Raw genomic sequence first — 27,998 nt, 5'->3', positions numbered from 1 at the left:
TCGGGGGTCTTTGGTGCATGGGTCGGGCCGATCAGTTCCCCGCGGGCAGGGGTCTCTCAGGGTCCGGGGGGGGGGCCGACTCCTCATCTGAATGCTTTGCACGCGTGTTGAGTCCAGCTGCTCACTGGGCGGAGAGTTGGAAAGTGACTGTGTGCCAGCTCCCCGGGCTGCCCTCGCTCCGAGCCGCAGAATCTCCCTCCCCCCCCCGCCCCCCCCCCCCACCGCCCCGGGACAGTGGATGAACGCACGACGCCGACCTCCATCAGCGGTTTGTTCAGCCCCCTCCCCCTCCCCAGGCAACAGCAGCAGCCCCCCCCCCCAGCCCCCGACCCGGCGACAGTGTGTGTGAAACATGGATGGGGAGAAGTTGCTGCCTGAAGGCTAGGAATCTGGGATCACAGCACTCCTCCTATCCGGCCTATCGCGCATTCCCTCACCTTCGCCCCACCACTGGCGGCCGTGCCTTCAGCCGCCTGGGACCTATGCTCCGGAATCCCCTCTCTTAACGCTCTTCCCCCACCCCACCCTCTCTCAACAACAACCACCTGTATTTATATAGCACCTTTAACGTAGTGAAACGCCCCAAGGCGCTTTCACAGGAGTATTATGCGATATAAATTTGACACCGAGCCGCAGAAGTAGAAATTAGCGCAGGTGACCAGAAGCTTGGTCAAAGAGGTAGGTTTTAAGGAACGTCTTGAAGGAGGAAGGAGAGGCGGAGAGGTTTAGGCAGGGAGTTCCAGAGCTTGGGGCCCAGGCCACAGAAGGCACGGCCACCGATGGTTGAGCGATTATAATCAGGGATGCTCAAGAGGGCAGAATTAGAGGAGAGCAGGGTTGTGGGGCTGGAGGAGATTAGTGACAGGGAGGGGCAAAGCAATGGAGACGTTCTTTCAAGACGTTCCTTAAAACCAACCTCTTTGACCAAAATTTTGGTCAGCTATCCCAATATCTCCTTATATGGCTCGATGTCAAATTTAGTCCGATTACGTTCCTCTGAAGCCGCTTCGAACATTTCACTACGTTAAAGGCACTATATAAATACAAGTGTTGTTGGAGGGAGTGCTGGCTGCAATTTTGACAAAAAGCTACAAATTGGAAAATGTATCTGTGCAGACATTAGGCAAAGGCAGGATGCAGTTCCCCCCTTGGTCAAATAACCAATCAGAGAGAGAGAGGAAGAGGAAGGCAAGAGAAAAATGGTGAGAAAAAGATATAGAGAGAGGTAGAGCGAGAAATAAGAAACAGAGAGAGAGGTAGACAAAGAGTCAGAAAGAGAGAGAAAGAGAGAGTAAGAGAGAGAAAGAGAGAGTAAGAGAGAGAAAGAGAGAGTAAGAGAGAGAAAGAAAGAGTAAGAGGAACGAGAGAGAATTTTGAAAGTCAGAAAGTTCAGCTTGTGTGTGTCCACCAGAGGGCAGCAGTCGCCCATCCATTTCCCTCTCAGCCAGATCCCAACACATTCAGCCCCAGAGGCTGCTGAATAGGAGGCGACACCCCAGGGGGTTCCAAACTGGTTGGCCCAATTCAGTTGAATAACATCAGGTCCGAGGGATTACATATAAACAGTTACAACACACAAACACCAAACGCAAGGAGCCCACGGCACAAAGATAAGTTGGACTGAAAAGTAACAGTTAATGTTGAGCAACTCAACAGCTCTCCCTCTCCCGATCCTTAATTAGTGTCACCTCTCAGGTGGGACGTAAGAGATGCCAGGGCGCTATTCGAAAAACCGCAGGGGAGTTAACCCCGGTGTACAGGGCCAATATTTCTTCCTCAATCAACATCGCTATAACAGATTATCCGGTCATCATCACGTTGCTGTTTGCGGGAACTTGCTGTGCGCAAATTGTCTGCCGCGTTTCCCACATTACAACAGCGACTACATGCCAAAAAGTACTTCATTGGCTGTAAAGCGCTTTGGGACATCCTGAGGTCGTGAAAGGCGCTATATAAAAGTATTCTTTTCTTTCCCTGCCAACAGCACAGAGTCGCTCTGAATCTATTCTGTTAAGCGACTCACTCCACACCAATAGATATAATAACCGCTGCCACATTCTCTGTCCCTCTGCACTTTGCAAAAGATAAATCACCTCCCGTGGCTCCTGAAATTGCTGCTTCACAACAGATCTAGCTGAGACACACAATAACGTTACCCCATTGCAGTGAAAGCATACAGACACTGGCTCCCCACTGCACTAACCCCACAGACACTGGCTCCCCACTGCACTAACCCCACAGACACTGGCTCCCCAGTGCACTAACCCCACAGACACTGGCTCCCCAGTGCACTAACCCCACAGACACTGGCTCCCCACTGCACTAACCCCACAGACACTGGCTCCCCAGTGCACTAACCCCACAGACACTGGCTCCCCAGTGCACTAACCCCACAGACACTGGCTCCCCACTGCACTAACCCCACAGACACTGGCTCCCCAGTGCACTAACCCCACAGACACTGGCTATCCAGGCAATGTGTAGAAAACACACAACTGTGGGCAGGACTACGCCCCCCTTTACCCCAGGAGACAGTCAACCCCAAACGAGCAGCGCTGGAAGCGAGCCTGCGATAACTGGCAGTCCGTTAAAGGGCAGGGTGAACAGTAGGTCACTAGACCTGGTGACGGCTTTACCTGTTACTTTGATCGATTTCCCTCCCAGGTGCACCCCCACCCGTGTTTGTAGATTTGTGTCTCCCCGCCCCCACTCCTTCGCTCCAACATTTGACAGCACTCTGCACAAAGTGGGCAACAAGCAGCTGATGGGGACAGAAGAACCAAGCACTTGCTTTAAGTAGCCACTGCAAACTTCAGCATCTACTGCATTTAAATAATATTCAATTAGCAGATTATAAAAATACATTTGCTTATAAATTTGTGGGTGTTTTTGTTTTTCCATAGGGAGGAGATATATATATATATATATGTAGATAGAATTTCACAAGTGCAAAAATGCAACGTGCACATGTGTGGATTGGGGAGCCTACTTGTTGCTTTCCTTCAGGAAGGTCCAGATGAGTTTGTTGACCACGTCGGGCTGGTCCTGTTGAACCCAGTGACTGGCCCCGGGCACCAGCTTCAGCCGAAAGGTATTCTGCACGTACTGCTCCATGTGGGCGGTCATGCCCACCTCCAGGGCTTCGTCCTGGTCGCCCCAGATCACCAGGGTGGGCGCCATCACGTCACGGCACCGGGCCGGCAGGTTGCTGCAACACAAGCAAGCACACGGTCAGTCAGCAAGGTCCGGCGTGGCGTCTCTCGCTGGGAACACCTCGCCTCCGGGTCAGAAGGCAGCCAGTTGCGAGCTGCACACGAAAAAGACTTGCATTTAGATAGCGCCTTTCACGACCACCGGACGTCTCAAAGCGCTTCGCAGCCAATGAAACACTTTTTGGGAGTGTAGTGATGGTTGGAATGTGGGGAGACACGGCAGCCAATTTGCGCACAGCAAACTGCAATGCGATAATGGCCAGGTAATCTGCGGGGGGGGGGGGGTTTTCTCGTTATGTGGATTGAGGGATAAATATTGGGCCCGGGACACCGGGGATAACTCCCCTGCTCTTCTTCGAAATAGTGCCGCGGGATCTTTTACATCCACCTGAGAGGGCAGACGGGGCCTTGGTTTAACGGCACCCTCTGACAGTGCTGCACTGGGAGCGTCAGCCTAGATTTGTGCTCAAGTCCCTGGAGTGTCAGAAAATCGAGGGTTCAAGCCCCGCTCCAGAGACTTGAGCATAAAAATCTAGGCTGACACTTCAGCGCAGAACTGAGGGAGTGCTGCACTGTCAGAGGTCTTTCAGAGGAGGCATTAAACCAATGACCCATCTGCCCTCTCGAGTGGACATAAAAAATTCCCACTGCACTATTTGAAGAGTAGGGGAAGTGTGGCTAACATGTATCCCTCAACCAACATAACTAAAACAGATGATATTTATTTCATTTATTTAAAGAGCTTTGAGACGTCCCGAGGCAGTGAAAGGAGCGATATAAATGTAAGTTCTTTCTTAGAATGAACAACAACTTGTATTTATATAAACGTCTGTATAAAAACGTAGTAAAACGTCACAAGGTGCTGCAAAGGAGTGTTACCAGACAAAAAATCTGACACTGAGCCACATATTCAAAAGAGAGTTAGAGGTGGACCTTACGGCTAAAGGGATCAAGGGGTATGGAGAGAAAGCAGGAATGGAGTACTGAAGTTGCATGGTCAGCCATGATCATATTGAATGGTGGTGCAGGCTCGAAGGGCCGAATGGCCTACTCCTGCACCTAGTTTCTTTGTTTCTATGAGAAATTAGCGCAGGTGACCAAAAGAGGTAGGTTTTAAGAAGCGTCTTAAAGGAAGAAAGGGAGATAGAGAGGCGGAGAGGTTTAGGCAGGGAGTTCCAGAGCTTTGGGGCCCAGGCAACAAAAGGCACAGCCACCGATGGTTGAACAATTATAATCAGGGATGCTCAAGAGGGCAGAATTTGAGGAGCGGGGGTTGTGGGGCTGGGGGAGATTACAGAGATAGGGAGGGGCGAGGGCCATGGAGGGATTTGAAAATAAGGATGAGAATTTGGAGGATGAAGGTCTCCTGTGTCCAATGGTTTTTAGCGAAACAGGCAGTCTCAATCCAGTTCCCGATACATATGGTCCCACAGCACAAAACCATCCCTAATTCAGCACCAACTGAGCATGTGTCATCCTGATCAGTCCAAAGAAAAAGGAAAGAGAATTTAAGAATGGAGAGGATGCAGCCATGGCTCCTGCAGTCCTATTCAATTTTCCCCATTTCTGGTTCTCATCAAGGTCCCTGCAATGTATGCACCTGTGTGCATGCTCACAGGGTTGGTTCAATGGTGTAATGGTGAGCACTCTGTACTTTAAATCTAGCGATCCGAGTTCAAATCTTGGTAAAAGCTGTCAAGCTGTTGCATTGTGAGTGGCTTAGCCAGTCACGTGATGTTGATAAGACTCAATAAAACCCCAGCCAGTTGGGTTCGGGGGATCCACGATGAGGCAGGTGGTTGTGAGCCTGGTGGATGAACTGGTAATGTGTCGTGTGATTGTTAAACCTTTGTGAATAAACCAACTAGTTCTGAATAGCAATGTGCTGCTCTGCATTCTTAAGCAACAAACCCATGAAGCAAATACATTACAATCCCTGGAACCCTTCCCTCTGGATCCCAGAGGCTTGTATCCACACACCCGCCTCATGTTGAAGATGCAGCTTCCCACACACTCTGTCCTGGAGAGACACCAGTACCTCAGGGCCAGCATGGGGATCCCCCCCCCCGGTTATTTGAAGTCACAAGGCGTGTGGCTGCCAGGGTCGTGCACCCTGAGTGACGTTTGACTTGGGGTTTTCCTTCTACCCCTAGGCCCGGTAGCCAGTAAGTTATTGAGCCACACAAGGCAGCAGCGTCAGCACTCCTCGACTAGCAAGCAGAATAAAAAGGGATCAGGCCAGGCCGTGACCTCCGTTCTCCGACCCTACAATCCATTCCAGCCACCTGCTGTCAATTGCGGTCCGAACTCGCGCATGGAGAATGGTCAACAGAGGCGGTCTGATAGATGTGGTCACCGCAGGCCAACAGGTGTCACCCCACTGGAATGAAGTTATTGTTTTCTAGGTCAGTCACAGTAGCTGATGATACGCTCGATTATGTATGTTGGGAGAGGGATGAAACATCGGGACCTCAGCCTTCCCCAAATCAGAGTAAAGTCCAGCCCTCGAACTGTTGCTGTTGGCCCAGGCTTCCAAAGCTCACTGAGGGACTCTAGTGGTACAAACCAGGCACTGCAAGCAAGTGCAAGTTGAAAATCTAGTGGGACTTTGATGTGACCTCGTACTTTACAGCACAGAAACAGCCCATTGGCCCCAACTGGTCCGTGCCGGTGTTTATGCTCCACAGCCACCTCCGCCCACCCCTCTTCATCTCACCCTATCAGCATAATTCTCTAGTCCTTTCTCCCGCATGTGTTTATCCAGCCTCCCCTTAAATGCATCTATCCTGTTGCCACAACCACTCCCTGTGGTAGCGAGTTCCACAATCTGGGTAAAGAAGTTTCTCCTGAAATTGCTGTTGGATTTATTAGTGACTTTCTTACAATAATGTACTCTAGTTCTGGTCTCGCCCGCACGGGGAAAACATCTTCTCCACATCTACCCTATCGAAATCTTTCATCATTTTAAAGGCCTCTATTAGACTCGCTTACGAATTCCATCTTGCAGACTAGCCGCATTTATAGGGCGTCCTTCACGGCCTCAGGCCGTCCCAAAGTTTTACAGCCAATGAAGTATTTTTGGAAGTGTAGCCACTGTTAAATGCGGGAAGACAATTTTGGTAGCCATTCACAAGAAGTTCATCTGGAGAAAGTCGATCAGGCTCCATCATGCCACCCACTGCGATATACTGCATGGTCGGTAACCAGAGGGCACACATTTTAAATAACTGACAAAAGAATCAGAGGGAGAGAGATGATGATTTTTTTTTTACGCAGCGAGTTGTTATGATCTGCCTGTAAGGGCGGTGGAAGCAGATTCAATAGTAACTTTCAAAGGGGAATTAAATACTTCAAAAGGAAAAAGTGTGCAGGGCTGTGGGGAAAGAGCAGAGGGAGTGGGACTAATTGGGTAGCTCTTTCAAAGAGCCGGCACAGATACGATGGGCCGAATGGCCTCCTTCTGTGCTGTAAGATTCGATGATTCTATCACAAGGCATTCGCAGCCCCGCCTTCCAAATAACTTAACCTCTCTACTTGCAAATAAATGCTCGGGCAGCGTACCGTAACCATTCCAGGAAGGGTGACAAGCAGGACACTGTTAATCCTTCGGGATCAATAGCATTCCGCAGGCAGCACTTGCTCGAATTGATGCCTTCGTGGACTGGCAGTGAAAGGTCGCACCTCCGGGACATTCTGTGCCTGCAGCCCATCGGAAGCAATTCCAGGAATGTAGACAAGAGGCGATCCAAGGGCGATTCCAGGAGAGCGAGCTCCTGTGTGCTGCCAGCAATGGCTTATGACCGTGCGTGACAACTGCTTTATAAAAACAAGCCGTCCGAATCGATCCATGGCCTGGAACATGACCACGGAGAGATCGCACACGTACGGAGGCAGGGAGTTATACCACCGGGAAGTACATTTAAACCAGTTATCACAGAGAACCTCTTTACGCATGAGCTGCGGCTGGAATTTCGGCTTTGCTCATTTCGGGGCGGGAACAGCTTGCGCCTCAGTCAGCAATATTGGGCAGCTGGGCCCGGAGTGTGGGGCGGAGCGCTAAGGGAGGCATTGCACACCTCTCTCGGGGCACTAGGCCGACTGAGTCACTGAAAATCCCGAGCTCAACAGCCGGCCTCGGAGTGCTCTGAGAGGCACCTTGGAGGGGGGGGGGGGGGGAGAACACCAAAAACATTCCCAATACATAGCGCACGCCACCACAACATAAATCGCAAAAAACAAAGAAAAACCAATCACACTTACCTGAGGTTGGCGTTACTTACCCAGCTGCAGCTCGGACCGCCGCTTTCACAGGTGGTCCCAGCAGGGGGCGCTACGGGCCGGGCAGGACTCAAAAATCGCGCCAGTGTCGCAACCCGGGGCGTTGCACACCGGCTCGCCTCTCCCAGGCGGTAATGTCCCAGCAGGGCGTTGGAAGCTAGCCGGCCGGCCACCTGGGCGCAAGAGCTCACCGTCGCCATTGCCTACCCTCTGGGGCGTAAACAGAGGCGGACAGCACTGGAACATCCAGCCCGAGGATGATAAACATTTCATCCACTATCACAGACCCCCCCCCCCCCCTCTCCATTCCCTGGCTCTCTACTTGCTTATAAACTGTTTAATCAGTACTGGAAGAAGTTAAGAAATGTAAGATCGCCACCCTGAAACGTTAACTCTGTTTCTCTCTCCACCGATGCTGCCTGAACCTGTCGAGTGTTTTTCAGCTATTTCTGTGTTTATCTCATCCACTTTCCTGCCTGGCTGTTTATTCCAAAGAAAAGAGGGGCATTCAAAATGCAGCTGTATATTTGAGCTGGGAGAGTGCACCAAGCTGATGGTCTGCAGAGCAGTAGTGATACCCGCCCTCCTATATGCTTCAGGAACATAGAATATGTACAGTAGATACCTCAAAGCGCTGGAGAAGTACCACCAGCGCTGCCTCCGCAAGATCCTGCAAATCCCCTGGCAGGATAGTCGCACCAACGTCAGTGTTCTCGCTCAGGCCAACATCCCCAGCATCGAAGCACTGACCACACTCGATCAGCTCCGATGGGCAGGCCACATTGTCTGCATGTCCGATACGAGACTCCCAAAGCAAGCGCTCTGCTCAGAGCTCCGACACGGCAAGCGAGCCCCAGGTGGGCAGAAAAACATCCTCAAAGCCTTCCTGAAAATGTACAACATCCCCACCGACACCTGGGAATCCCCGGCCCAAGACCGCTCAAAGTGGAGGAGAAGCATCCGGGAAGGCGCCGAACACCTCGAGTTTCTTCGCCGGGAGCACGCGGAAGCCAAGCGCAAACAGCGGAAGGAGCGCACGTCAACTCAAGCACCCCACCCACCCGTCCCTCCGATCACTGTCTGCCCCACCTGTGACAGAGACTGTAGGTCCCACATTGGTCTCATCAGTCACCTGAGAACTCATTCTCATACCTGCGCATAGGCAGTCCCTCGGAATCGCTTCCACTCTAAAAACGAGTCCTCAGGTGACTGGACAGTACAATACGAGAACCACAGTCCCTGTCACGGGTGGGACAGATGGTCGTTGAGGGTAAGGGAGGGTGGGACAGAATTTCTGCATGGTCTTTCTGCTGCCTGCGCTTGATTTCTGCACGCGCTTGGCGATGAGACTCGAGTTGCTCAGCGCCAAGATGAGAACTCATTACTGTGGAAGCAAGTCATCCTCGACTCCGAGGGACTGCCCAAGAAGAAGAAAAATGTAATAGAGCTCGCTAGTGGACTACTCCACCTAGTGGACTACTGATGTAATAGCAATGGGGTCACAGTTCTGTTCGGAGCCAGCTTTGGAAGCGTGTGTGCTGGTATAGCTGTGTCTCAAGGTGCCACACAGAGCAGGGTGAGCTTCAATGGGACAGGAAGGTTAGCAGGAGGGGATAGGCCATTCAGCCCCTCCAGCCTGCGTTGCAATTCAATTCAAGGTTACGAGTGATCGGGTGAATGGCCTACCTGAAGATGTTCCTGTAGTAGTTGAGAGGACCCACCAGCGCTCCGGGCTGAGAGAAGCAGTACACGTAGGCCTCTAACTCTTCCTCCGTCAGTCTGCTGCTTTTATTCCGGATTCCCATTCGCTTGCTCATGAACACGCTCTTCAGGGCCTGGAAAACATGGGGTCAGCCACAGGTTTTAAGCAATATTTATGGAGAAAATAATCCTGGGAAAGATAAATAAACAAAATGACCAAGGGTCAGCTGGTGAAGGCAACGTGAAGCTTGGCCGGAGGGACGGAGATAAGGAGAAATTTCTTCACTCAGAGGTGAACCTTTGGAATTCTCTACCCCAGAGGGCAGTGGAGGCTCAGTCTTTGAGAATATTCAAGACAGAGATCGATAGATTTTGGACTCTAGAGGTCTCAAGGGATGTGGGGATATTGCGGGAAGGTGGAGTTGAGGTAGAAGGTCAACCATGATCTCATTGACTGGCGGAGCAGCCTGGATCGGGCCAAATGGTCTGTCCCACTCCCGTTTCTTATGTTCGTGTATCATACAGCACAGGAGGCCATTCGGCCCATCGTGCTTGTGCCAGCTCTTTGTAAGAGCGATCCAATTAGTCCCCCTCCCCTCCCCCCACCACCCCACCCCCACCTCTCCCCGTAGCCCTGCAATTGTTTTCCTTTTCGAATATACATTTAATTCCCCCTTTCAATGTCACAATTGAATCTGCTTCCACCATGCTCGCAGGCAGTTTCAAGTCGATTGGTAAGAAGACAGGGCTTGGCCTTGAGCCCTGCCGCACGGTAGAATGGCCCATCCCGCACACTCCTGAGGCACGAGGAACAACACGAGGCATGGAGGGAAAGTGGGGTCCGTGGAACCCGTCGGCCGGCAAGTAGTCAAGGTCTGTAGCAGAGGAGGGGAGCAGCTTACCTTGAAATCGTCCATGCACATGTGAAACTCTGGAAGCTTTGGCACTTGGAAGAAGAATATATAGCTGGACTTCAGCAGCTGGGATAAGCTAAGGTAGTCTGAAAAAACAACATGCATTTATATAGTGCCTTTACATAACGTCACAAGGCGTTATCAAACACAATCTGACACATAAGGAGATATTAGGCCAGGTGATCATGCCTTGGAGAGAGTGCTGAGGAGATTGACTACAATGGTGCCAGGGACGAGGGGCTTCAGTTATGTGAGGAGACTGGAGAAACTGGGATTGTTCTCCTTCGAGCAGAGAAGGTTGAGAGGAGATTTGATAGGGTGTTGATAATCATGAGGGGTTTTGATAGGGTAAATAAGGAGGAACTGTTTCCGGTGGCAGGAGGGTCGGTAACCAGAGGGCGCAGATTTAAGGTGATTTGCAAAAGATCCAGAGGAAACATTTTTATTACGCAGCAAGTACTGATCTGGAGCGCGCTGTTTGAAAGGGCGGTGGTAGCTGATTCTGTTGTGTATCGAAGAACTCCACGAGGCTGAGTACTGTGAGCTAAACTTTGTGTGACCTTAGTCTTCTGTATTATAACTCCAGAGTGCCTAAACAACATGGCAGCCGACCTTTTATACTGGCCCTGCACGTGTGTGCAGGTGACCATTCGGACTCCAACAGTCGCGCCCTCTGCTGGCAAGTATTACATAGTTGCATACATAACAGATTCAATAGTAACTTTCAAAATGGAATTGGATAAATACTTCAAGGGGAAAAAAAAATGACAGAGTTATGAGGAAAGAGTGAGGGGAGTGGGATTAATTAGATAGCTCTAGCAATGGGCGGGCTCAGCAACGATGGGCCTAATGGCCTCCTTCTGTGCTGTATCATTCTATGATGCTAGAACTGGACAGTACATGCATCGTCCTCCCATTGTTACTGGAAACTAACAGAAGCTGTCAGCTCACGGAGCTCTCTACGCGGGAGTCCTCCCTCTATTTATTGGGGACTTGGCCTGGAGGGTGTTGGACGGGACAGTACCGTGCAATAAAGTTTGAAGTCGGTTCACGGGCTCCCAGGCCGCCTGTATTTTCTGCGGCCTGGAGGAGTCCGTATTCCACATCTGCGTAGAGTGTGAGAGATTGCAGCCCCTCTTCCACTATTTGAAGGGGCTACTCCTCAATTTCTGGTTGCACTTCAGTCCCAAGTTTTGGTCACCCCGTGGTTCGGTGGGGGGGGGGGGGAAACGGGGGAAAGCAGGCAGGTCGGAAGACCTCCTCGTAGAACTGCTCCTGGGCCTGGCCAAGGGGGCCATCAACCGGTCCAGGCAGCGGGCGGTCGTTCAGCCCGACTGCCTGCCTCTCTTCCGCGGTTACGTTCGAGCCAGGGTGTCCCTGGAGATGGAGCACGCGGTATCCACCGGTACGCTCGCGGCCTTCCGCGAGAGGTGGGCGCCGGAGGAACTAGAGTGCATCATCACAAACCGGAAATAAGATAGTGGTTTGATTTGTTCAGATTCATTTGAACTTTTTCATTAATTTACAGGTTTTATTGGTTGTGCCCCTTTAACAAGAGGGAACAGGGTTGACTTCTAATGATGAAAGAGTTGGCTCACCTTGGAATGTCGCTGGGTGTGGCGCGTTCATGATGATCAATCGATCCACCAATTCCGGATTGCAAATAGCCAAGTTCCAGGCGAGGACACCACCCCAGTCATGTCCCACCAGAACACAGCTGCGGTGCCCTGAAAACACAGCAAAACTGCAGCGTCAGGTTGAGGGGTTGGGCTGATGTGTAGCAGAGCGAGACGTCGGCCCAACTAGGGAGTGCGCTCACTGCATTGACAGACTTTGCAGCAAGTCGATCCCACGACAGGGCTAGAGCGCGAGGACATGACCCTGTGCTGGATCAGTCACTGAAGACTCAACGTACTGTTTGCGTTGGTGGCCAAAGCCAGGGTGGCAGCAAGGGAGCTAGCATCGGCATCCGTTGATGGAGGAAAGGGAAATCAGCCAAAACTCCGAATGTATCATACTGAGATTGACCAAGACTTTTGTTAAGCAAGGGTATTAAGACTTGCATTTAAATAGCGCCCATCACGATCACCGGACATCTCACAGCACTTTACAGCCAATTAAGTACTTTCGGAGTGTAGTCACTGTTGTAATGTGGGAAACGCGGCAGTCAATTTGCGCACAGCAAGCTCCCACAAACAGCAATGTGATAATGACCAGATAACCTGTTTTTAGTGATGCTGATTTTGGAATAAATATTTGCCTGGGACACCGGGGATAACTCCCCTGCTCTTCTTCAAAATAGTGCCACGGGATCTTTTACGGGTCCACTTGAGACGGGGCCTCGGTTTAACATCTCATCCAAAAGATGGCACCTCCGACAGTGCAGCACTCCCTCAGCACTGCACTGGGAGTGTCAGCCTAGATTTATGTGCTCAAGTCCCTGGAGTGGGACTTGAACCCACGACCTTCTGACTCACGGGCGAGAGCGCTGTCCAGTGAGCCACGGCTGCCACTGTTAAGGGCGGGTAGATGGAGTTAAGTTGCAGATCAGCCACGATCTAACGGAATGGTGGAACAGGCTCGAGGGGCTAGAAAGCGTTCCTATGTCCCCACCGAGACAAGCCCGCTAAAAAACGCTCGTTAGTCGCCCGATATATAACAGAGGAAAATTGCAACGGTGGATTAAGTTCAGGCGAAACCCCAAACCCTGATGAAAGTGCAAATGCCCTCAGCTCTGGCTGCCACGAGTCAGCGTACCTAGAGCTTCGATAATGTCCCTGACGTCCGCCAGCAAACACTCCAGCTTGTAGTCGCCTCGGTTCGGGGGGGAATCGGAGTCCCCGTAACCACGCAAGTCCACCGCCACCACCCGGTACTCACTTTTGAACTCCCGCAGCTGGTATCGCCACGAGTACCTGTGACACAAGACAAGCATTCGGTGAGACGGTAACCCCACTGCTGACCCAGCAGCTGGAACAAGTGGGGGCAGGCTACGCAATTCAGACCAGCAGACGCACTCTGCAACAACGCTCCCGTGCTCACATATAAAGGCAAAGGAAAGAACTGACCGAGGTTCCCCACCCCACCAAGGTTCACCAGACTGATTCCTGGGGGGACTGTCCTTGGAGGTGAGATTGAGCTGACCAGGCTGATATTCTCTAGCGTTTAGAAGAATGAGGGGCACTCTCATTCAATCATACAAAATTCTTACAGTTCTTGACAGGGTAGCTGCAGGGAGGATGTTTCCTCTGGCTGGGGAGTCTAGAACCAGGGGTCACAGTCTCAGAATAAGGGGTCGGCCATTTAGGACAGAGATGAGGAGAAACTTCTTCACTCAGAGGGTGGTGAATCTTTGGAATTGTCTACCCCAGAGGGCTGTGGAGGCTCAGTCTTTGAGTATATTAAAGACCAAGATTGCTAGAATTCTGAACACTAAGTGAATCCAGGGATATGGGGATAGTGCAGGAAAGTGGAGTTGAGGTAGAAGTTCAGCCATGATCTCATTGAATGGCAGAGCAGGTTCGAGGGGCCGAATGGCCAACTGCTGCTCCTAATTCTTATGTTCTTAACCCTGCAAACAGACCCTTTTTACTTCCAACAGAGACTTTCTCTGGTGCTCCTGTCCTGAAGTTTCTGACCTCTGGCTGTTGGACAAGTGGCTGTTAAAAAGAAAAAAAGAACGTGCATTTCTATAGCGCCTTTCACAACCTCAGGACATCCCAAGGCGCTTTACAGCCAATTACATACTTTTGGAGTGCAGTCACTGTTGTAATGAAGGAACCACGACAGCCAATTTTGGGCACAGCAAGTTCCCACAAACAACAATGTGATAATGACCAGATAATCTGCTTTTTTTTTAAAAAGTGATGTTGCCTAAGTGATAAATATTGGCCAGGACACTCTGTTGCACTTCTTCGATGGGATCTTTGTCCAATCCGAGAGGGGCAGGCGGAGCCTTGGTTTAATGTCTCATCTAAAAAATGATGTTATTCATGAGCGAGCCTCGACAGGTTATTTGTTGTCAAGCTATTTGAGGGAGTGAGGTGGGGAGAGATGGAATGAAATCAGAGTCGATTCTGATTCTAGCCTCGGCCAATTTGGTCTTCTGCTGCCCCTCTTAGCAGCCCGGGAGGGGCGGCAATGGCGGCGGAAAGCATTTCCTGGCGGGCGGCCAGCTCCCTGCCGGCGCATTCTGTGCCGGGTTTGCGGGGGTGCGGAGCAGTACCGCCCGGGAGAGGCGAGCCGGTGTGTAATGTCCCGGTTGAGACACTGGCTCGATTTTTGGCTGCTGCCTGACCGGTAGTGCTCCATAGCGCCCCCTAATGGGACCGCCTGTGAACATAAGGACATAAGAACATAAGAATTAGGAACAGGAGTAGGCCATCTAGCCCCTCGAGCCTGCTCCACCATTCAATAAGATCATGGCTGATCTGGTCGTGGACTCAGCTCCACTTACCCGCCCTCTCCCAGTAACCCTTAATTCCCTTATTGCTTAAAAATCTATCTCTCTGTGATTTGAAAACATTCAATGAGCTAGCCTCAACTGCTTCCTTGGGCAGAGAATTCCACAGATTCACAACCCTCTGGGAGAAGAAATTCTTTATCAACTCGGTTTTAAATTGGCTCCTCCGTATTTTGAGGCTGTGCCCCCTAGTTCTAGTCTCCCTGACCAGTGGAAACAACCTCTCTGCCTCTATCTTGTCGATCCCTTTCATGATTTTAAATGTTTCTATAAGATCACTCCTCATCCTTCTGAACTCCAAGGAGTAAAGACCCAGTCTACTCAATCTATCATCATAAGGTAACCCCCTCATTTCTGGAATCAGCCTAGTGAATCGTCTCTGTACCCCTTCCAAAGCTAGTATATCCTTCCTTAAGTAAGGTGACCAAAACTGCACGCAGTACTCCAGGTGCGGCCTTACCAATACCTTATACAGTTGCAGCAACACCTCCCTGCTTTTGTACTCCATCTCTTTCGCAATGAAGGCCAACATTCCATTCGCCTTCCTGATTACCTGCTGCACCTGCAAACTAACCTTTTGGGAAAAGAGTTTCATGCACAAGGACCCCCAGGTCCCTCTGCACCACAGCATGTTGTAATTTCTCTCCATTCAAATAATATTCCCTTTTACTGTTTTTTTTCCCCAAGGTGGATGACCTCACACTTTCCGACATTGTATTCCATCTGCCAAACCTTAGCCCATTCGCTTAACCTATCCAAATCTCCTTGTAGCCTCTCTGAGTCCTCTACACAATCCGCTTTCCCACTAATCTTAGTGTCATCTGCAAATTTTGTTGCACTACACTCTGTCCCCTCTTCTAGGTCATCTATGTATATTGTAAACAGTTGTGGTCCCAGTACTGATCCCTGTGGCACACCACTAACCACTGATTTCCAACCGGAAAAGGACCCATTTATCCCGAATCTCTGCTTTCTGTTCGCCAGCCAATTCTCTATCCATGCTAATACATTTCCTCTCACTCCGCGTACCTTTATCTTCTGCAGTAACCTTTTGTGTGGCACCTTATCGAATGCCTTTTGGAAATCTAAATACACCACATCCATCGGTACACCTCCATCCACCATGCTCGTTATATCCTCAAAGAATTCCAGTAAGTTAGTTAAACATGATTTCCCCTTCATGAATCCATGCTGCGTCTGCTTGATTGCACTATTCCTATCCAGATGTCCCGCTATTTCTTCCTTAATGATAGTTTCAAGCATTTTCCCCACTACAGATGTTAAACTAACCTGCCTTTTGCCTGCCCCCTTTTTTAAACAGAGGCGTTACATTAGCTGCTCTCCAATCCGCTGGTACCTCCCCAGAGTCCAGAGAATTTTGGTAGGTTATAACAAATGCATCTGCTATAACTTCCGCCATCTCTTTTAATACCCTGGGATGCATTTCATCAGGACCAGGGGACTTGTCTACCTTCAGTCCCATTAGTCTGTCCAGCACTACCTCCCTAGTGATAGTGATCATCTCAAGGTCCTCCCTTCCCACATTCCTATGACCAGCAATTTTTGGCATGGTTTTTGTGTCTTCCACTGTGAAGACGGAAGCAAAATAATTGTTTAAGGTCTCAGCCATTTCCACATTTCCCATTATTAAATCCCTCTTTTCATCTTCTAAGGGACCAACATTTACGTTAGTCATTCTTTTCCGTTTTATATATCTGTAAAAGCTTTTACTATCTGTTTTTATGTTTTGCGCAAGTTTACCTTCATAATCTAGCTTCCCTTTCTTTATTGCTTTTTTAGTCATTCTTTGCTGTTGCTTAAAATCTTCCCAATCCTCTAGTTTCCCACTAACCTTGGCCACCTTATACGCATTGATCTTTGATTTGATACTTTCCTTTATTTCCTTGGTTATCCACGGCTGGTTATCCCTTCTCTTGCCGCCCTTCTTTTTCACTGGAATATATTTTTGTTGCGCACTATGAAAGAGCTCCTTAAAAGTCCTCCACTGTTCCTTAATTGTGCCACCGTTTAGTCCTTGTTTCCAGTCTACTTTAGCCAACTCTGCTCTCATCCCACTGTAGTCCCCTTTGTTTAAGCATAGTACGCTCGTTTCTGACACAACTTCCTCATCCTCAATCTGTATTACAAATTCAACCATATTGTGATCACTCATTCCGAGAGGATCTTTTACGAGGAGATCGTTTATTTTTCCTGTCTCGTTACACAGGACCAGATCCAAAATGGCTTGCTCCCTTGTAGGCTCTGTTACATACTGTTCTAAGAAACAATCCCGTATGCATTCTATGAATTCCTCCTCCAGGCTACCCCCTGCGATTTGATTTGACCAATCGATATGTAGGTTAAAATCCCCCATAACTACTGCCGTTCCTTTTTCACATGCCTCCATTATTCCCTTGATTATTGCCCGCCCTACCATGAAGTTATTATTTGGGGGCCTATAAACTACGCCGACCAGTGACTTTTTCCCCTTACTATCTCTAATCTCCACCCACAATGATTCAACATTTTGTTCATTGGAGCCAATATCATCCCTTACAACTGCCCTGATATCATCCCTTATTAACAGAGCTACCCCACCTCCCTTCCCTTCCTGCCTATCTTTCCGAATCGTCAGATACCCCTGTACGTTTAATTCCCAGTCCTGGCCACCTTGCAACCATGTCTCTGTAATGGCCACCCAATCATACCCATTTGTAATGATTTGTGCCGTCAACTCATTTACTTTATTTCTAATGCTGCGTGCATTTAGGTAGAGTGTTTTCATCCTAGTTTTTAAACCATGATTTTTAGTTTTTACCCCTCCTGCAGCCCTTTTATATTCAGTGGCCCTTTTTGTTTCTTGCCTTTGGTTTCTCTGCCCTCCACTTTTACTCATCTCTTTTCTGTCTTTTGTTTTTTGTGAAAGCAGGCGGTCGGACCTGTAGCGGCCACAGTGAGGTAAGTGATGTCGACCTCAGGTAAGTATAATTGTTTTTCCAGCGATTTATGTTGTGGTGGCGTGAGTTATGTAATGGGATGTTTTTGGTGGATTTTTTTTAAGAATCCCCCCCGGCAGGCCTCCCTTAGGGCATTCCGAGGCCGGCTCTTTAGCTCGGGATTTTCCCTTGCTCAGCCGGTCTAGCGCCCTAAAGGAGATGTGGAACGCCTCCCTCAGCGCCCCGCTCCAAACTCCGGGCCCAGCTGATGAATTTTGCGGCTGGCGACGCAAACCATTTGCCGGCGCAAAATTTACCTCTCCGCCGGGACACTGTCCCAACTGAGGCACGACCGAATTTCCACTTCTAGAATCGATCATTAAACAGCAATGAGGAGCAAAAGTCTCGGCCGATCCTCTCCCCCACCCACCCAAAGGCAGTGACAGTACTTCCACGGGAACCAAGATCAGGTAATTAACACAGACTGGAGATCGGACCTTGGTCTTCCGGAGTCCTTACAGCTGAGATTCTCCCTGGAGTAACTCCGAGACAGATGAGAAGTCCAACTGATTTACAGTCCTTGATTTCTCAACTTTACGATGCACTTGACTTACTTAAGGTTTACATTAACTCTCACCGTTATCAGTTCATTGTTTTGGGGTGAAAAGTCCAGAACAGGCTCGGTGTGGAGCATAAATACCAGCATTGTCCCGGTTTCTGGTCGGTTTCTGTGCTGTAAATACGAGTTAATAGGCTGCAACTTGCCCACATTTTGTTTTGTTTTTAATTGAATGAATTAAAGGGACTTGAGTCTGTTGATTCAGAGACAAGGGTGCTATCCTTGAGCCACGGCTAACACCTGGGCGGGGAAGGGGAGCAGGAATGGGCAGAGATAAAACGACATCTTCTGTACCCCACTGGTGCAAATAGTCGAGAGAGCCACACATCATCCCCTCTCCCTCCGCAGGGATCCTGAGAATGTGAACGGCATTATATAAATTCAAGTGCCAGGCAATGACTATCCCCAACGAGCAAGAGTCTAACCACCTCCCCTGAATAGTCAACGGCATTACCATCATTGACCAGAAACTTAACTGAGCCAGCCACATAAATACCATGACAACAAGAGCAGGTCAGAGGCTGGGTATTCTGCATTAAATGTCTCACCTCCCAACTCCCCAAAGCCTTTCCACCATCTACAAGTCACAAGTCAGGAGTGTGATGGAATACTCTCCACTTGCCTGGATGAGTGCAGCTCCAACAACACTCAAGAAGCTCGACACCATCCAGCAGCCCACTTGATTGGTACCCCATCCACCACTTTAAACATTCACTCCCTCCACCACTAGCACACCGTGGCTGCAGTGTGCACCATCTACAAGATGCACTGCAGCAACTCGCCAAGACTTCTTCGGCAGCACCTCACAAACCCGCGACCTCTACCACCTAGAAGGACAAGGGCAGCAGGCGCATGAGAACACCATCACCATGCACCCCTCCAAGTTACACACCGCCCTGACTTGAAAATATAATGGCCATTCCTTCATAGTCGCTGGGTCAAAATCCTGGAACTCCCTCCCTAACAGCCCAATGGGAGCAACTTCACCACACGGACTGCAGCCTTTCAAGAAGTCGGTTCACCACCATCTTCTCAAGAGCAATTAGGGATGGGCAATAAATACTGGCCTTGCCAGCGATGCCCACATCCCGGAACGGGTAATTTTTAAAAAAACAATTTACTTTCATTAAATGAGATACCAATAACAATTCACAGTACAACAGAGAGAAACAACAGACTAAAAAGTAAAATATAAGCAGTAGAATGTCCAGATTAGTAATTGGCTTCGGTGTGGCAAAAGCATAAACTAGTTCTCTGCTGACAGGAGAAAGTGTCCACTAAAAAGCAAAGGGTCCATTAAAAAGTATTTACCAAAACTCAGGAAAACCATGGAGTAACAACATCAGCTGCTTGTTCCTCTCCCCAGCTGCCACATAGTGAAACTGCAGCCCTGAATCCTAAAGAGAGAGAGAGACCAGGTCAGTGAGTCTCACACAATACAATTTACATTGCCATGGGTTCCAAATAAAGTGACTTCCATCTTTGTACAATTTAAGTTAAGATAATCCCCCTAACTATTAGTTGGAAGAAATTACAATTGTATCATGCAAATTCTGGCAACACGTTAAACCGAGGCCCCGGCTGCCCTCTCAGGTGGAAGTAAAAGATCCCACGGCACTATTTCGAAGAGCAAGGGAGTAATCCCCGGTGTCCTGGGCCCAATATTTATCCCTCAACCAACATCACTAAAACAGATTATCTGCACATCATCAATTTGCTGTCTGTGGGAGCTTGCTGCGCACAAACTGGCTGCCCCGTTTCCCACATTACAACAATGACGACACTTCAAAAGTACTTAATTGGCTGTAAAGCAACCTCTTTGATCAAGCGTTCAGTCACTTGCAATGCTAACCGTTTCTGCGGCTCAGTGTCAAAAATGCCCGAATTGATATCGCCCTTGTTAAGCACCTTGGGGCGGTTTGCTATTTTAAATGCGTCACGTGAATGCAAGTTGTCGTTGAATACTTCAACAGCCACTTTCAAAAAGGGAATTGGATATAAATCTTTGAAACAAAAAAAATGCAGGGCTTTGGGGGGCAAAGAGAGCAGGGGGAATGGGACTGATTGGCTAGCTCTTTCAAAGAGGCAAGATGGGCTGAATGGCCTCCTTCAATGAACAATGTGCAGGTCACCATTGAGTGGCATGTCAGCCGCCGGGGGTGGTGGGGCAGCCGTCGGTGCGCATGCGCGAGTCGAGGCGGACTACAACTCCCAGGGGGCTGTGCGCGGGCCGAGCATGCGTAGACCCGCCGGGATTGGCCGAGCGTGCGCAGTAAGGGTGAGCACCTGGATCCGCAGCGAGCCGTGGGTCCCCAGGGACGGGTCGCTGAGGCAAGCGGGCGGCTTGTCCCGGCTGCGCCACTCGAAGGCCCGGCTTCGCTTCCTCGCCACGAACCAGGCCGTACGCAGCAGGAACAGGCCGCTAGCCCAGACCGTCAGCGTGTAGACGACGAGCCAGTAGAAGGTGGCGCCGGCGGCCAGCGCCAGGCGGCTCGGCAGTACCAGCAGGCGCGACGGCAGCGACGCCATCTTCGATTCCGCCTGGTGTCCCGCCCCATCTACCCCCACGCCGCTATTGGCTGAGCCCGCGATCGACTGCCCACTCTGATTGGCTGGCACTGCTGTCAGCCAAAGAGGTGGGACTCGAGATATAAGCAAAATACGGCTGATGTTGGAATCTGGAGTAACAGAAAATGTTGGAACTCTCAGCAGGTCAGGCAGCATCTGTGGAGAGAGAAACAGAGTTAAAGTTGCAGGTCGGTGAACCTTCGTCAGAACCAGAGAGTAAAGTTTACCCACTTTGGGGGCAAAAACACAAAGGCCGAATATTATCTGAATGGCGGCAGATTAGGAAAAGGGGAGGTGCAGTGAGACCTGGGTGTCATGGTACATCAGTCATTGAAAGTTGGCATGTAGGTACAGCAAACGGTGAAGGCAGCAAATGGTATGTTGGCCCTCATAGCGAGGGGATTTGAGTACAGGGGCAGGGAGGTCTTACTGCAGTTGTACAGGGGTTTGGTGAGGCCTCACCTGGAATATTGTGTTCAGTTTTGGCCTCCTAATCGGAGGAAGGACATTCTTGCTATTGAGGGAGTGCAGCGAAGGTTCACCAGACTGATTCCCGGGATGGCGGGACTGTCATATGAAGACAGACTGGATCTCATAGAAACATATACAATTTTGAGAGGATTGGACAGGTTAGATGCAGGAAGAATGTTCCCGATGTTGGGGAAGTCCAGAACCAGGGGTCACAGTCTAAGGATCAGGGGCAAGCCATTTAGGAGCGAGATGAGGAGAAACTTCTTCACTCAGAACTCCACAGGTTCACAATTCTCTACCACAGAAAGTTGTTGAGGCCAGTTCATAGAAACATAGAAAATAGGTGCAGGAGTAGGCCATTCAGCCCTTCGAACCTGCACCGCCATTCAATGAGTTCATGGCTGAACATGCAACTTCAGTACCCCATTCCTGCTTTCTCGCCATAGCCCTTGATTCCCCCTAGTAGTAAGGACTACATCTAACTCCTTTTTGAATATATTTAATGAATTGGCCTCAACAACTTTCTGTGGCAGAGAATTCCACAGGTTCACCACTCTCTGGGTGAAGAAGTTTCTCCTCATCTCGGTCCTAAATGGCTTACCCCTTATCCTCAGACTGTGACCCCTGGTTCTGGACTTCCCCAACATTGGGAACATTCTTCCTGCATCTAACCTGTCGAAACCCGTCAGAATTTTAAACATTTCTATGAGATCCCCTCTCATTCTTCTGAACTCCAGTGAATACAAGCCCAGTTGATCCAGTCTTTCTTGATATGTCAGTCCCGCCATCCCGGGAATCAGTCTGGTGAACCTTTGCTGCACTCCCTCAATAGCAAGAATGTCCTTCCTCAAGTTAGGAGGCCAAAACTGTACACAATATTCCAGGTGTGGCCTCACCAAGGCTCTGTACAACTGTAGCAACACCTCCCTGCCCCTGTACTCAAATCCCCTCGCTATGAAGGCCAACATGCCATTTGCTTTCTTAACCGCCTGCTGTACCTGCATGCCAACCTTCAATGACTGATGTACCATGACACCCAGGTCTCATTGCACCTCCCCCTTTCCTAATCTGTCACCATTCAGATAATAGTCTGTCTCTCTGTTTTTACCACCAAAGTGGATAACCTCACATTTATCCACATTATACTTCATCTGCCATGCATTTGCCCACTCACCTAACCTATCCAAGTCACTCTGCAGCCTCATAGCATCCTCCTTGCAGCTCACACTGCCACCCAATTTGGTGTCATCACAAATTTGGAGATACTACATTTAATCCCCTCGTCTAAATCATGAATGTACAATGTAAACAGCTGGGGCCCCAGCACAGAACCTTGCGGTACCCCACTAGTCACTGCCTGCCATTCTGAAAAGTATCCATTTACTCCTACTCTTTGCTTCCTGTCTGACAACCAGTTCTCAATCCATGTCAGCACACTACCCCCAATCCCATGTGCTTTAACTTTGCACATTAATCTCTTGTGTGGGACCTTGTCGAAAGCCTTCTGAAAGTCCAAATATACCACATCAACTGGTTCTCCTTTGTCCATTCTACTGGAAACATCCTCAAAAAATTTCAGAAGATTTGTCAAGCATGATTTTCTTTTCACAAATCCATGCTGACTTAGACCTATCATGTCACCTCTTTCCAAATGCGCTGCTATGACATCCTTAATAATTGATTCCATCATTTTACCCACTATCGATGTCAGGCTGACCGGTCTATAATTCCCTGTTTTCTCTCCCTCCTTTTTTAAAAAGTGGGGTTACATTGGCTACCCTCCACTCGATAGGAACTGATCCAGATTCTATGGAATGTTGGAAAATTACTGTCAATGCATCCGCTATTTCCAAGGCCACCTCCTTAAGTACTCTGGGATGCAGTCCATCAGGCCCTGGGGTTTATCGGTCTTCAAATCCCATCAATTTCCCCAACACAATTTCCCGACTAATTCGTTCGATATATTCAAAAGGGAGTTAGATGTGACCATTACAGCTAAATAGATCAAGGGGTATAGAAAGAAAGCAGGAATGGGGTACTGAAATTGCATGATCAGCCATGATTATATTGAATGATGGTGCAGGCTTGAAGGGCCGAATGGCCTACTCCTGCACCGAGTTTCTATGAAAAGAACAGATTCTTAATTTAGGACCAAAATGAGGAGAAATTTTCTCACTCAGAGGGTGGTGAACCTGTGGAATTCTCTACTAGAGAAGGCTGTGGAGGCCAAGTCAATGAATATATTTAAGAGGGAGTTAGATAGATTTCTAGACACAAAAGACATCAAGGGGTACGGGGAAAAAGCGGGAATATGGTGTTGAGATAGAGGATCAGCCGATCATATTGAATGGCGGTGCAGACGCGAAGGGCCGAATGGCCTACTACTGCTCCTATTTTCTATGTTAACAAGCACTGAAAGGGGGAGGGGAAGAAATAACAAAAGGGAAAGTCTATAAGGCAAGAGCGATTAGAGAGAGGCCCTGGGCCTCCATCCATCAGCAACGTCCTGGCCTCCTTTCATCCATCGATGAGGATGTGAATGGTGGGACAATGACTAACTGCCATTAGAGACGGGGATAAAAATAGAAAGACTCTGAGGGGGGGTGGGGGAGAGGGGCGAAGGGAGCCAAAGATTGCAGTGGTTAAGCTCTGAAATTTTTGAACTTGATGTTGAATCTAGAAGGTTGTAAAATGCCGAAACGAAAGAGATGTTCCTCGAGCTTGCATTGAGCTTCATTGGAACAGCGTTGGAGGACTGCAGAATGGACCAGGGTGTCACGGAGGGAGCGGTCCCTTCGGAATGCTAGAAGGGAAGGGGAAAATGTGATTGATGGTGGGACCACGCTGGAGATGGCAGAGGATAATCCATTGAACGTGGAAGCTGGTGGGGTGAAAGGTGCGGACAAGGGGAACCCTGTCATGGTTCTGAGAGGGAGGGGAAGGGTTGAGAGCAGAGGTGCGGGAAATAGAAGACACCGTCGAGAGCCATGTTAACCATGGCGGAGGGGAATCCTCTGTTGAGGAAAAATGAAGACATGTCAGAGGCACTAGTATGAAAGGTGGCGTCAGAGCAGATGTGATGGAGACAGAGAAACTGAGAAAATGGAATGGAGTCCTTACAGGATGCGGGGTGGGAGGAAGTGCAGTCCAGGTAGCTGTGGAAGTCAGTGGGCAGTGTAGAATCTCAGAAATTTACAGCACGGAAGGAGACCATTTCGGCCCATCGTGTCCGTGGTGGCCGACAAAGAGCTACCCAGCCTAATCCCACTTTCCAGCTCTTGGTTTGTAGCCCTGTAGGGTTACGGCACTTCAAATGCACATCCAAGAACTTTTTAAATGTGGTAAGGGTTTCTGCCTCTAGCACCCTTTCAGGTAGTGAGTTCCAGACCCCCACCACCCTCAGTGGAAAAATTTCTCAAGTCAACGTCCCCTTAATCTTTCTACCAATTACTTTAAATCTATGGTTCCTGCTTATTGACCCCTCAGAGAAATAGGTTCTCCCTATCCACTCTATTTAGGCTCCTCATAATTTTATACACCTCAATTAGGTCTCCCCTAAGCCTCCTCTGTTCCAAAGAAAACAAATCCAGCCTCTCCAATCTTTCCTCAGCTAAAATTCTCCAGTCCAGGCAACATCCTCGTAAATCTCCTCTGTACCCTCTCCAGTGCTATAACATCCTTCCTGTAATGTGGTGACCAGAACTGCACATAGTACTCTAGCTGTGCCCGAACTAATGTTTTATGCAGTTCTAGCATAACCTCCCTGTTCTTGTATTCTATGCCTCGGCTAATAAAGGAAAGTATCCCGTATGCCTTCTTAACCTCCTTATCTACCTGTCCTGCTACCTTAAGGGACCTGTATTCTAAGGTTCCTCTGTTCCTCTACACTTCTCAGTGTCCCATCATGTATTGTGTGAACCATTGCCTTGTTAACTCTCCTCACAATTCTCCAGATGAATTCCATTTGCCACGGTTCTGCCCACCTGATCAGTCCATTGATATCTTCCTGCAGTCTGCAGCTGTTTTTTTCATTATCACATGGATAATATTTGTATTAGCTGCAAACTTCTTAATCATACCCCCTACATTCAAGTCCAAATCATTGACATATACCACAAAAAGCAAGGGACATGGTACTGAGCCCTGCGGAACCCCACTGAATTCAGCCTTCCAGTTCCAAAAACGTCCATCGACCATTACCCTTTGCTTCCTGGCTCTGAGTCTACTTTGGATCCAACTTGCCATTTGTCCTGGATCCCATGGGCTTTTACTTTCTTGACTAGTCTGCCATGTGGGACCTTATCAAAAACCTTGCTAAAATCCATATAGACTACATCATACGCACTGCTCTCATCAAACCTCCTTGTTACCACCTCAAAAAATTCAATCAAATTAGTCAGACACAATCTTCCCTTAACAAATCCATGCTGTCTGTTCTTGATAGTGTCTAAATGAAAATTTATCCTGCCCCTCAGAATTTTTCAATAATTTTCCCACCACCAGGTCTGGAGACACATATGAGCCAGACCGGGTGAGGGCGGCGGAGTTCCTTCCCTAAAAGGACATTAGTGAACCAGATGGGATTTTACAAGAATCCAGTCACAGAGCGGGGGAATGAAATAGTACTGAGTCTCTCAGAGCAGGTGTAGGGCCTGGGTGGTCGAATGGTACTGAGTCACACAGGGCAGGGAAAGGGTGTTGGCAGGGGCGGGGCGCACAGGGAAGGGAGAGGGCAGAGGAAGAAATGGTACTAAGTCACACAGCAGTTATAGGGCCTGGGGGGGGGGGGGGGTGGGTTGCTGGTACTGAGTCTCACAGCAGGGAAAGGGCCTTGGGGACATGGCAGGGTGGGTGAGAGAAATGGTACTGAGTCCCACTGCAGGGAAAGGGCCCTGGAGAGGGGAATGGTACTGAGTCACACAGAGCAGTCAAAGAGTTTGGGTGAAGAAGGATGGTACGGAGTCACACAAAGCAGGGGAAATGGCACTGCATCGCCAGAAATCCGTGAAATCAGTAGAAGTGACGAAAACTTGAGCTTTTGTGCGCTAATATCGCGATTAAATACCTCATTGTTGGAATCGATGAAACTGGGATTTTAAACAGCATATTGACTGATAAACAACCATTCTTCCCTGAAAAATGTTATTTGTGGACTACCACATTTCTCCATTATGATAAAAACTACAATTTAAAAATAAAAGTTTGTTCATGAGATTTCAGCTTTTACCTTAACCCCATGTGTATGTCGCAATCTTCATTTCGTTCTCTAACTTTTTTTTTTAAAAAGTGTGGCTAATCGGTGCTTTTTATTTCCTGGTTTGCTGTCTGCGAGACCATTCTTCAATCTGATTGGCTGGTTAGACAGCTTGATGCAGTACACTCAGAATCTTCTATTCACAGCATTACCATCAATTACATGTCAAGAAACCTAAAGTTTTCTCACGATCTCTGTGGGCAACCTTCTTCAAGGCTAGCGGCAATTGCCGTCAACATCGCCACTGACCCTAAATTAAGAGCTATTGTTCCCATGTTAGGCCAAAAAAGACTAGTTCCATGAGGACTGTCACAAGAAATAGTTTGTGTCCTGTGAAAGTTACACTGTATCCTGGACATTAGCAAATGAAACATAGTACTTTCCCTTTAATCCCGTTCCCATCTCATTCCTTGATCCTTTTTGGCTCACCCAAGAATTGAATCTCCTTGCATTTGTCAACTTTACTTATTTGCCCACAGGGAATGGAAGAGGTGATATCCTGCTGAAACCTGGAACCTTAAAAGGTTACGAAGTCGAAGTTCATAGACACGGACATGATGACACTGGGAGTCGTTCTAATCAAGAAGGACCTTCAAACACCAAAATTGTTTTTTGTTTCTAATTTGCAATCAAGGTTATATAAGTTAGTCTGTACAAGAATTTTCAAAAAACATGCCCATGATAAGAAAGTATTGTAACTCTTGCACTCGGTTTCCTCGAGGATGAGAGACACATGATAGTACGTGCTGTAAACCAAATATATAATCAGTGCGATTAATTAACAACCAGTCAGAGCAGAGTCCACGAGTGAGAGAAAGAATCTGCAATAGATTGGAATGTAATTTGACCTCCGAAACATGTGATCTCTACCACCAGGAAGGACAAGGGCAGCAGGTGCATGGGAACACCATCACCTGCAAATCACAGACAATCCTGACTTGGGAGCTATATCGCTGTTCTTTCATCGTGGCTGGGTCAAAATCCTGGAACATCCTTCCCAACAGCACTGTGGGAGCAACTTCACCACACGGGCTGCTGCCACAGCTCACCATCAGCTTCTGGAGGGCAATTAGGGATGGGCAATAAATGCTGATCTTGCCAGCGACACCCACATTCCATAAAAAATATATATTTTTTTTTAATTGAGTTTTCAGGGAGGGGAGGAGAGAATTTGTCAATGAGTTGTTTGTAACCAGAACGGGTTTATGATTTTCTTTAATATACTGCATGTTGGAAATGTTCGCCATCTTTGTCGCAAGTAGCAACTTGTGTAATAGGATAATGCTTACATTAAATCCTTGGTTAATTAAATCTGCTTTATGCAATATATATTTTTTAAAGTTTACAGGATGTGGGCAACATTGGAAAGGCTGCATTTATTACCATTCCATGTTGCCTTGAGAAAAAGGCAATAAATTTCTCCTTGAACTATTGCAATGCTGCTCCCTCCATGGTGTTAGGTAGAGAAAGCCAGTGATGAAGGAACGCTGATAGATGCCCAAATCGGGATAGTGCGGGAACTTCGAGGTTTTGATGTTCTTCTGATATGTTTAAAACACCCTCCAGCTGCTCCAGGCTCAAGC

At 48.7% G+C, this 27,998-nt stretch overlaps 1 protein-coding gene and 1 long non-coding RNA gene across 2 annotated transcripts; one reads left to right on the top strand and one right to left on the bottom strand.

Moving 5' to 3' along the window:
* Window positions 1–327: 327 nt before the first annotated feature.
* On the bottom strand, window positions 328–20,673 carry LOC139237974 (epoxide hydrolase 4-like). The gene is made up of 7 exons (XM_070867337.1): window positions 20,409–20,673; window positions 19,434–19,519; window positions 12,863–13,020; window positions 11,704–11,832; window positions 10,094–10,191; window positions 9,177–9,325; window positions 328–3,208 (listed from the first exon to the last, which is right to left on the bottom strand). The coding sequence occupies exons 1-7, from the start codon at window positions 20,649–20,651 to the stop codon at window positions 2,986–2,988; spliced, it is 1,086 nt and encodes a 361-aa protein (XP_070723438.1). The 5' UTR covers window positions 20,652–20,673; the 3' UTR covers window positions 328–2,985.
* On the top strand, window positions 20,414–27,726 carry LOC139237975 (uncharacterized). Its single transcript, XR_011588551.1, has 2 exons — window positions 20,414–20,878; window positions 26,895–27,726. It is a non-coding gene; the product is annotated as an uncharacterized lncRNA (long non-coding RNA).
* The last annotated feature ends 272 nt before the right edge of the window (window positions 27,727–27,998 follow it).

The sequence above is a fragment of the Pristiophorus japonicus genome, chromosome 24 (genome assembly GCF_044704955.1).
Source record: "Pristiophorus japonicus isolate sPriJap1 chromosome 24, sPriJap1.hap1, whole genome shotgun sequence".
Lineage (NCBI taxonomy): Eukaryota > Metazoa > Chordata > Chondrichthyes > Pristiophoridae > Pristiophorus > Pristiophorus japonicus.
The sequence above is the reverse complement of the archived record's forward strand: the minus strand, read 5'-3'. Positions and strand labels throughout refer to the sequence as shown.